Source organism: Ranitomeya imitator, chromosome 5, assembly GCF_032444005.1.
Source record: "Ranitomeya imitator isolate aRanImi1 chromosome 5, aRanImi1.pri, whole genome shotgun sequence".
NCBI classification, from domain to species: Eukaryota; Metazoa; Chordata; class Amphibia; order Anura; family Dendrobatidae; genus Ranitomeya; species Ranitomeya imitator.
This window is the reverse complement of record NC_091286.1, coordinates 130219908-130230006: the sequence shown is the minus strand read 5'-3', so window position 1 is coordinate 130230006 and position 10099 is coordinate 130219908. Positions and strand designations below refer to the sequence as shown.

At 44.7% G+C, this 10099-nt stretch overlaps 1 protein-coding gene across 1 annotated transcript; it reads right to left on the bottom strand.

Moving 5' to 3' along the window:
- Window positions 1–5834: 5834 nt before the first annotated feature.
- On the bottom strand, window positions 5835–9791 carry LOC138637688 (zinc finger MYM-type protein 1-like). Its single transcript, XM_069726551.1, has 2 exons — window positions 9471–9791; window positions 5835–8488 (listed from the first exon to the last, which is right to left on the bottom strand). The coding sequence occupies exon 2, from the start codon at window positions 8475–8477 to the stop codon at window positions 5835–5837; it is 2643 nt and encodes an 880-aa protein (XP_069582652.1). The 5' UTR covers window positions 8478–8488; window positions 9471–9791.
- Between the last annotated feature and the right edge of the window lie 308 nt (window positions 9792–10099).

Sequence of the window (10099 nt, the reverse complement as noted above, 5' to 3'; positions counted from 1 at the left end):
TAGGAGAGGAAACCTTCATAGCAACATAACGAGACGACAACCAAACCAAATTCCCAACACGAAGTCGGGGACCCACACAGTGCCGGCGGTTAGCGAAACGTTGAGCCTTCTCCTGGGACAATGTCAAATTGTCCACCACATGAGTCCAAATCTGCTGCAACCTATCCACCACAGTATCTACACCAGGACAGTCTGAAGACTCAACCTGCCCTGAAGAGAAACGAGGATGGAAACCAGAATTGCAGAAAAACGGCAAAACCAAAGTAGCCGAGCTGGCCCGATTATTAAGGGCGAACTCAGCTAACGGCAAAAAGGACACCCAATCATCCTGATCAGCAGAAACAGAGCATCTCAGATATGTTTCCAAAGTTTGATTAGTTCGTTCGGTTTGGCCATTTGTCTGAGGATGGAAAGCCGAGGAAAAAGACAAATCAATGCTCATCCTAGCACAAAAGGATCGCCAAAACCTTGAAACAAACTGGGAACTTCTGTCAGAAACGATGTTCTCCGGGATACCATGTAAACGAACCACATGCTGGAAAAATAATGGCACCAAATCAGAGGAGGAAGGCAATTTAGACAAAGGTACCAAATGGACCATCTTAGAAAAGCGATCACAAACCACCCAAATGACCGACATCTTTTGAGAGACGGGGAGATCCGAAATAAAATCCATAGAAATATGCGTCCAGGGCCTCTTCGGGACCGGCAAGGGCAAAAGCAACCCACTGGCACGAGAACAGCAGGGCTTAGCCCGAGCACAAGTCCCACAGGACTGCACAAAAGAACGCACATCCCACGACAAAGACGGCCACCAGAAGGATCTAGCCACTCCTCGAATGCCCACTTCATGGCCAACAATTCACGATTACCAACATCATAGTTACGCTCAGCAGGCGAAAACTTTCTAGAAAAGAAAGCACATGGCTTCATCACCGAGCCCTCAGAACTTCTTTGCGACAAAACAGCCCCTGCTCCAATCTCAGAAGCATCAACCTCAACCTGAAACGGAAGCGAAACATCTGGCTGGCACAACACAGAGGCAGAAGAAAAACGACGCTTCAACTCCTGAAAAGCCTCTACAGCCGCAGAAGACCAATTGACCACATCAGCACCCTTCTTGGTCAAATCAGTCAACGGTTTAGCAACAGTAGAAAAATTAGTGATGAAGCGCCGATAAAAATTAGCAAAGCCCAGGAACTTTTGCAGGCTCTTCACAGGCTTAGTCCAATCGTAAATGGCCTGGACTTTAACAGGGTCCATCTCGATAGTAGAAGGGGAAAAAATGAACCCCAAAAATGAAACCTTCTGAACTCCAAATAGACACTTTGACCCCTTCACAAACAAGGAATTCGCACGAAGGACCTGGAACACCATTCTGACCTGCTTCACATGAGACTCCCAATCATCCGAAAAGACCAAAATATCATCCAAATACACAATCAGGAATTTATCCAGGTACTCTCGGAAGATGTCATGCATAAAGGACTGAAATACTGATGGAGCATTGGAAAGCCCGAATGGCATAACCAGGTACTCAAAATGGCCCTCGGGCGTATTAAATGCTGTTTTCCATTCATCGTCTTGTTTAATACGCACAAGATTATACGCCCCTCGAAGATCTATCTTGGTGAACCAACTAGCCCCTTTAATACGAGCAAACAAATCAGACAGCAATGGCAAAGGATACTGAAATTTGACTGTAATTTTATTAAGAAGGCGGTAATCAATGCAAGGTCTCAAAGAACCATCCTTCTTGGCCACAAAAAAGAACCCTGCTCCTAACGGTGATGACGACGGGCGAATATGGCCTTTCTCCAAGGACTCCTTTATATAACTCCGCATAGCGGCGTGTTCTGGCACAGATAAATTGAACAATCGGCCCTTAGGAAACTTACTACCAGGAGTCAAATTAATTGCACAATCGCAATCCCTATGAGGAGGTAGGGCGCTGGCTTTGGGCTCATCAAATACATCCCGATAATCCGACAAAAACTCTGGAACTTCAGAAGGAGTGGAAGACGAAATAGACAAAAATGGAACATCACCATGTACCCCCTGGCAACCCCAGCTGGACACAGACATAGATTTCCAGTCCAATACTGGATTATGAATCTGTAGCCATGTCAACCCCAAAACGACCACATCATGCAGATTATGCAACACCAGAAAGCGGATATCTTCCTGATGTGCAGGAGCCATGCACATGGTCAATTGGGTCCAATACTGAGGCTTATTCTTGGCCAAAGGCGTAGCATCAATTCCTCTCAATGGAATAGGATACTGCAAGGGCTCCAAGAAAAAACCACAGCGCCTAGCATACTCCAAGTCCATCAAATTCAGGGCAGCACCTGAATCCACAAATGCCATAACAGAATAGGATGACAAAGAGCAAATCAGAGTAACAGACAATAGAAATTTAGACTGTACCGTACCAATGGTGGCAGACCTAGCGAACCGCTTAGTGCGCTTAGGACAATCGGAGATAGCATGAGTGGAACCACCACAGTAAAAACATAGCCCATTCCGACGTCTGTGTTCTTGCCGTTCAGCTCTGGTCAAAGTCCTATCACATTGCATAGGCTCAGGCCCATGCTCAGATAGTACCGCCAAATGGTGCACAGCTTAAGCTCACGCAAGCGTCGATCGATCTGAATGGCCAAGGACATAGACTCATTCAGACCAGCAGGCATGGGAAACCCCACCATGACATCCTTAAGGGCTTCAGAGAGACCCTTTCTGAAGATTGCTGCCAGGGCACATTCATTCCAGTGAGTGAGCACAGACCACTTTCTAAACTTCTGACAATATATCTCCGCTTCATCCTGACCCTGACACAGAGCCAGCAAGATTTTCTCTGCCTGATCCACTGAATTAGGTTCGTCATAAAGCAATCCAAGCGCCAGGAAAAACGCATCAACATCACGCAATGCTGGATCTCCTGGCGCAAGGGAAAATGCCCAGTCTTGAGGGTCACCACGTAACAAAGAAATAATGATCTTTACTTGTTGAACAGGGTCACCTGAGGAGCGAGGTTTCAAGGCAAGAAACATTTTACAATTATTTTTGAAATTCAAGAACTTAGATCTATCACCAAAAAACAAATCAGGAATTGGAATCCTAGGCTCTGACATCGGATTCTGAACCACAAAATCTTGAATGTTTTGTATCCTTGTAGTGAGATTATCCATCCAAGAGGACAGACCTTGAATGTCCATGTTTACACCAGTGTCCTGAACCACCCAGAGGTAAAGGGGAAAATAGAGACAAAACACACTGCAAAGAAAAAAAAATGGTCTCAGAACTTCTCTTATCCCTCTATTGAGATGCATTAGTACTTTGGGCCACCTGTACTGTTATGACCTGGTGGTCAGGACAATAATGGACCTGGTGGTTAAGAGCACACGGAATGACCTGATAGTTACTGATAATAAGGACGAGCTCTGGGACGTGGGAACTCTGCTGACCGCAATCCCTAAACCTATCAAACACACTAGAAATAGCCGTGGATTGCGCCTAACGCTCCCTATGCAACTCGGCACAGTCTAAGAAACTAGGTAGCCCTGAAGATAGAAAAATAAAGCCTACCTTGCCTCAGAGAAATTCCCCAAAGGAAAAGGCTGCCCCCCACATATAATGACTGTGAGTAAAGATGAAAATACAAACACAGAGATGAAATAGATTTAGCAAAGTGAGGCCCGACTTACTGAACCGACCGAGGATAGGAAAGGTTACTTTGCGGTCAGCACAAAAACCTACAAAAAGACCACGCAGAGGGCGCAAAAAGACCCTCCGCACCGACTCACGGTGCGGAGGCGCTCCCTCTGCATCCCAGAGCTTCCAGCAAGCAAGACAACAAATTAAATAGCAAGCTGGACAGAAAAAAAGCAAACCAAAGAAATACAAGCTGGAACTTGGCTTCTGATGGGAAGTCAGGTCACAAGAACGATCCAGGAGTGAACAGACCAATACTGGAACATTGACAGGTGGCATGGAGCAAACATCTAAGTGGAGTTAAATAGAGCAGCAGCTAACGAATTAACCTCGTCACCTGTGAAACTCAGAAACACCCACCAGAGGAAGTCCATGGACAGAACCAGCCGAAGTACCATTCATGACCACAGGAGGGAGCCCGACAACAGAATTCACAACACACACCCCCAGGGAACCCTGTGATGAACACCTTGATGGTAAAGACCATAGAAATTAGCAGTAAATAAAAACGCCTGATAAATCTGGAACTATATGGTGGATTTACAAAAAAACAAAAAATAAGAATATTAATGGGAACAGCAGGTATAAACTATGACGTGGTGACAGGTCCTCTTTATGGGGTTGAAAGCTTTTTCAGTGTTACCGGAGACCAAAACATCCAACACCGCGGAGACACCATCACATGTTTCTCAACGCAGTGATCCAGAACACTGCCCCCAAATATGCAAATGCATGTAGAGGAGCTGCGGAGTCACCATCACATGTTTCTCAACACAGGCAGTGAATAGCCAGTCCTTTCCCCAGGAAGGAACAACCAAGGGAAGGGCAGCATCCAATAAAGGAAAACCACCTATGCCAAGCATGGTATCCATCCACAGACAGCTGTTGCGGGGGTTTTGCCCCTCATCAGTGTGGAGTAGGAAACTGGCTATCAGGAGCAGTGCCTAGTAGAAAGTCTATAAAGGCACGGATGATTGACCTCGTGGAGACCAAAACATCCAACACTGCGGAGACACCATCACGTGTTTCTCAACGCAGTGATCCAGAACACTGCCCCCAATTATTTGGTCTCCACGAGGTCAATCATCCGTGCCTTTATAGACTTTCTACTAGGCACTGCTCCTGATAGCCAGTTTCCTACTCCACACTGATGAGGGGCAAAAACCCCAAAACAGCTGTCTGTGGATGGATACCATGCTTGGCATAGGTGGTTTTCCTTTATTGGATGCTGCCCTTCCATTGGTTGTTCCTTCCTGGGGAAAGGCCTGGCTATTCACTGCCTGCGTTGAGAAACATGTGATGGTGTCTCCGCAGCTTCTCTACATGTATTTGCATATTTGGGGGCAGTGTTCCGGATCACTGCGTTGAGAAACACTTGATGGTGTCTCCGCAGTGTTGGATGTTTTGGTCTCCACGAGGTCAATCATCCGTGCCTTTATAGACTTTCTACTAGGCACTGCTCCTGATAGCCAGTTTCCTACTCCACACTGATGAGGGGCAAAAACCCCGAAACAGCTGTCTGTGGATGGATACCATGCTTGGCATAGGTGGTTTTCCTTTATTGGATGTTTTCCTTTATTGGATGCTGCCCTTCCCTTGGTTGTTCCTTCCCGGGGAAAGGCCTGGCTATTCACTGCCTGCGTTGAGAAACACGTGATGGTGTCTCCGCAGCTCCTCTACATGCATTTGCATACTTGGGGGCAGTGTTCTGGATCACTGCATTGAGAAACATGTGATGGTGTCTCTGCGGTGTTGGATGTTTTGGTCTCCACGAGGTCAATCATCCGTGCCTTTATTGCTGCAGTCACACATCCGTGTGTCCAGGTATGGACTGGGGATGAAATTCATCCCTGGCATTTGAAATCACACAGGCCCATGGTGTCCCCGTCCCCAATAACCAGATGGGATATATTACTAATATTACCCTGGATGCAGTGGCGTAGCTAGAGCTTTTGCCGCCCGGGGCCGGTCCCGAGTTTGGCGCCCCCCCCCCCCCCCCCCCCGACTCAATACAAAGGTTACCAAAAATAGTCAGGACAACACGCACAGAAAAAAAACTCTTTATTGTTTAACTGAAACTTTAAATTGTCACTTTGGGAGTAAAGTTGATTTCAAATATTTTAGAATTTTACTTTTCTTGCCTTTCTGTTTGCAAAATCGTTGATAACATCATCAAAGTCTATTTCTTCACTCAGCTGATGTTCAATAGACAGAATGGCCATATTTCCTAAACGCATGGCGCTCATTGTGGATCTTAGGTAATTTTTAATCAGCTTTAACTTGGAAAAACTCCTCTCACAAGTAGCAACACTTACAGCAATAGTAAGAAAAATGCGAAGGAGTATGACAATATTTGGAACTGAGTTCTCTAGACTATATTTTACAATAAACTGCAACAGTTCAAGCGGACTGTCCTCCTTCCATGTCTCTTTTTTGTCTTGTGTAACAGCAACATAAAGAAAACTTTTAAGCCTTTTTCTCTCAATGAGGAACTCTTCCTTATTAATATCATCGTGATCTTGATTTAGCTGACACTCATACTTATCGTCCAAAAGGTGTGATGGAGTAAGGAAGGCATATTTTTCAGCAAGAGCATGAAGCTGTTGAAATCTTGTTGTGATTTCTTGGATCACTCTGTCCAACGAAAGGTACATTTCTCTCATCAACTCCGTTTCATATGGCAATGCAGCGTCTTGCGATTGTTCACCTGCCATCTTTTTCTTCTTTCTAGAGCGGCGATCCATATCTATTCCCAAATCTTCACAAATTTCTTTTGCATAAGCTACTGAATGCTTAACTAATTCCTCTCTGTTTTCTGTTAAAAATGCTTTTAATGCTCCAAGTTTTGTGTCACATTGTTGGATATTTAATCCTTTGGTCTGTAGGTAGACCTGTGTGTCATTAATTTCTTTAAGCACAGATTCCCACAGGCCAAGAAAGCACAGGAAGGAAAAAGATTGTAATGCAACAAGTAACACACCAGCATCTGACCTGGTAACTCTATTTTCTTCTTCACCAGTTAACTGTTCTACAGCCTGTAAAATTTTGGAGTAATTTTTTTTCACTGCACTCACAGCATCTCCCCGTGCACTCCACCGAGTTTCTAATACACGCTTGACACTTTGACCAGTGACTGAAATCAGAACATCCCAGCGATGGGTAGAAGAAGAAAAAAATGTGAACAAACGCTCCACAGTTCCAAAAAATGTAACCGAACTCAGTGCAACAGAAGCTGCATGTACACCTGCCAAATTCAGTGAGTGATTTGTACATGCAACAAATTCAGCTTTTTTGTTTATTTCCTTAATGCGTCTCTGAACGCCAGTATGTTGACCAGCCATTACAGCAGCATTATCATATGCTTGTCCTCTACAATTTTGGATGTCAATTCCGTATTTTTCTAATTGTTGCAAAATCACAGTTGAAATACTCTCTGAAGTTTTACCTTTTATTTCAATAAAATCAACAAATGATTCCACAACCTTAACTTCTTTCCCATTGATCATAACGTAGCGTAAAACTTGGCACATTTGATCCTTATGAGAAATATCAGGGGTGCTGTCAAATATCATAGAAAAATACTTTGCTATTTTTACTTGCTCCACAACTTTGCTTCTTACTTTCCCTCCCAAAATTTCTATAAACTCATTCTGAATTGTAGGAGAGAAATATGATGTAGCAAACTTTTTTCCAAACTTGATTCTTAGAATATGTTCACGTAGCACTGGATCATATTTCGCCAACAAATGAACTAATTCTAAAAAATTTCCCTTTTTTCCAGTTGATTCAGGTTCGTAATCAGTCTCATGATGGATTACTTCTCTGTGACCCCGTAAAGCCAAATTTTGTTTAGCAAGGAATCTAATGATATCCAACAATCTTGCAAGTATCTCCCTCCACTTCTTCACATTATTTTCTACTTCTTCCTGTACTTTTTTATCAATTGTTACGCCACGTTGGAGTCCAATTTCTAACTCCTTCCATTTTGTGAAACATTCTACATGGGCCACACTAGATTCATGGTTGTATACTTTAGGATTAAGTTTCCACCATGTGTTGAATCCATTCACTGAATCAAAATTAGACTGACTTGTTTCTGCATCTGCAAATAGTCTGCAACAAAAGCAGTAAAGGGCTTTTTTGGAAGGAGAGTACAGCAACCATGACCTCAACATTTTTTCATTATTTGGCAGAGTTTTAAAAAACCAGTTGCGTGTAAGTTTTCTGTTTTGTCCCTTGATTGATGCTCCCTCACGAACCACTTCAGCAAAGTCTGAGTCTAGATGCTGAACCACTGATGCACCTTGACGTACCAGTAAGATCCTTGTATCATCATTAATTTTACTTGGCCAAAGACCAACATCCTTTAAATCAATAGCAGGAATATTTTGATCGTCACACTCCTCATTGCTTCTTGAAGTTGAAGGAGCACTTGGGTCAATGTCTTGGTCATCACACTGCTCATTGGTTCCTGAAGTTGAAGGAGCACTTGGGTCAATGTCTTGGTCATCACACTGCTCATTGGTTCCTGAAGTTGAAGGAGCACTTGGGTCAATGTCTTGGTCATCACACTGCTCATTGGTTCCTGAAGTTGAAGGAGCACTTGTGTCTGATGCTGTGAATTTAGGAATCTCCTCAGCAACAGGAGTAGTAGTATCGTGGCTGAGATATTTTAGTAGTGCACCTTCATTTTTTTTCAATTCTTCCTCCTTAGCCTTTTTCTTTTTTCTAAACATTGCACCACTTTCTTTTCTTCGCTTCATTTTATCTAAGCCTAACAAAATAACAAAAAAATAAAGTTAGGTCAGACAAGGGCCCGGGCCACCAGGATGGCACTCCTGTAGCCGGCATAAGAGCGGGACTGGTTGCAGACACTCCAGCATTCCCAGAATGACTTTCTGCCTACGTCTGGGTGCTGCTACACACAGTCCCGCCCTCCCACCAAATGACCAATCGGCCCGGCAGCGGAGTAAGTTGGTAAAGCCTGTACGCTGAATTTGAATTTTCTATGATGCATTTTTTAGAATAAAAAAAATGCAGCAGAAATAAGACCTCAGATCATGGACAAGTTAAATTCTTTCGCCGAATCGCCGGTGAATGTTACCATCACATGATCGGGACTGCTGCAAAAAAAAAAAAAAGGTCTGCTTACCACCAATGTGACCGCTGGGACCACAACGCGATTGCTGGAACCACCAAGACCTCTGGGACCACCAACGTGACTGCTGAGACCTACAAAGCTTTTTTTGCTCAACTCTTTTTTTTTTTTTGCTCACACAGGGTTAATGCCGGCGGTAACGGACCGCGTTATGCCGCGGGTAACGCACTCTGTTACCGCTGCTATTAACCCTGTGTGACCAAGTTTTTTACAATTTACAACAATAGTTAAAACATCTAATGTCAAAAATAATAATAAAAAAAAAAAACCATTATATACTCACATACGCCGCTTTTACCGCTCCTCGCGAGACAACCGCCACGTTCCGTTGGCATAGATCGTCTGGCAGAAGGACCTGCCGTGACGTCACGGTCATGTGACCGCGACGTCATCACAGGCCCTGCGTGCCTAAAGTATAAAGTATAATGGGGAACACCTCGTTCTCCCCCCCCTCAAAAAAAAGTATAAATAGATAAGAAAGTCTGAAGGACCCTAAAAGTGGTGTGTAAAGAGAAACTGCAAATGCATAAATAAAGTGCATAAATGCGGCCTCCCCCTTATCACCACACCGGGCGGCTGCTGTCCGGCGGTTGCTCACCTCAGCCTGGTGCGATCCTCTCTGCCTCTGATCTGATGTGATCTGCTGCTGTGCGGACGCTCAGAAATCCCCGGTGCTTCCTGGAATCGCTGCAGTGACACTGACAGGAGATCGAAAGTGAAAGTTACGGGTAATATAATAAAAGATGCGAACTCGGCTTCAGGAAAATGGCCACCGCGATCTCCATCTGCACACGCGCGGCATCCCGCGGCCATTTTCCTGAAGCCCCGGGAAGCCGAGCACTACCATCTGTGCATGCGCGGCCTCCGGAAGATGGCCGCCGCCAGCGATAATCCGTGGTATAGCGCAGATCGCGCTCGTTTTCTTCAGCCAGCGCCGGCTGCGGCCCGGTGACCCACCCCCCGCATTGTGCCGCCCGGGGCGGCCCGCCCCCCCTGCACCTCCCTTCCTACGCCACTGGGAGTATAATATGGAACCTGAGTGTTAGCTTTCGGCAGATTATGGCAGGACCCACTTTTAACGTCATAATCACAAGCATTTTATCTGGAACTCAATCTAGACCCAAAAATATTAAATTAATGTACACCGTATTTATTTTCTCTTAAAAAAAAAAGAAAATGCAAGCTAGGTTGTTATAAGTAGAACTAAGGGTACCGTCACACAGTGGC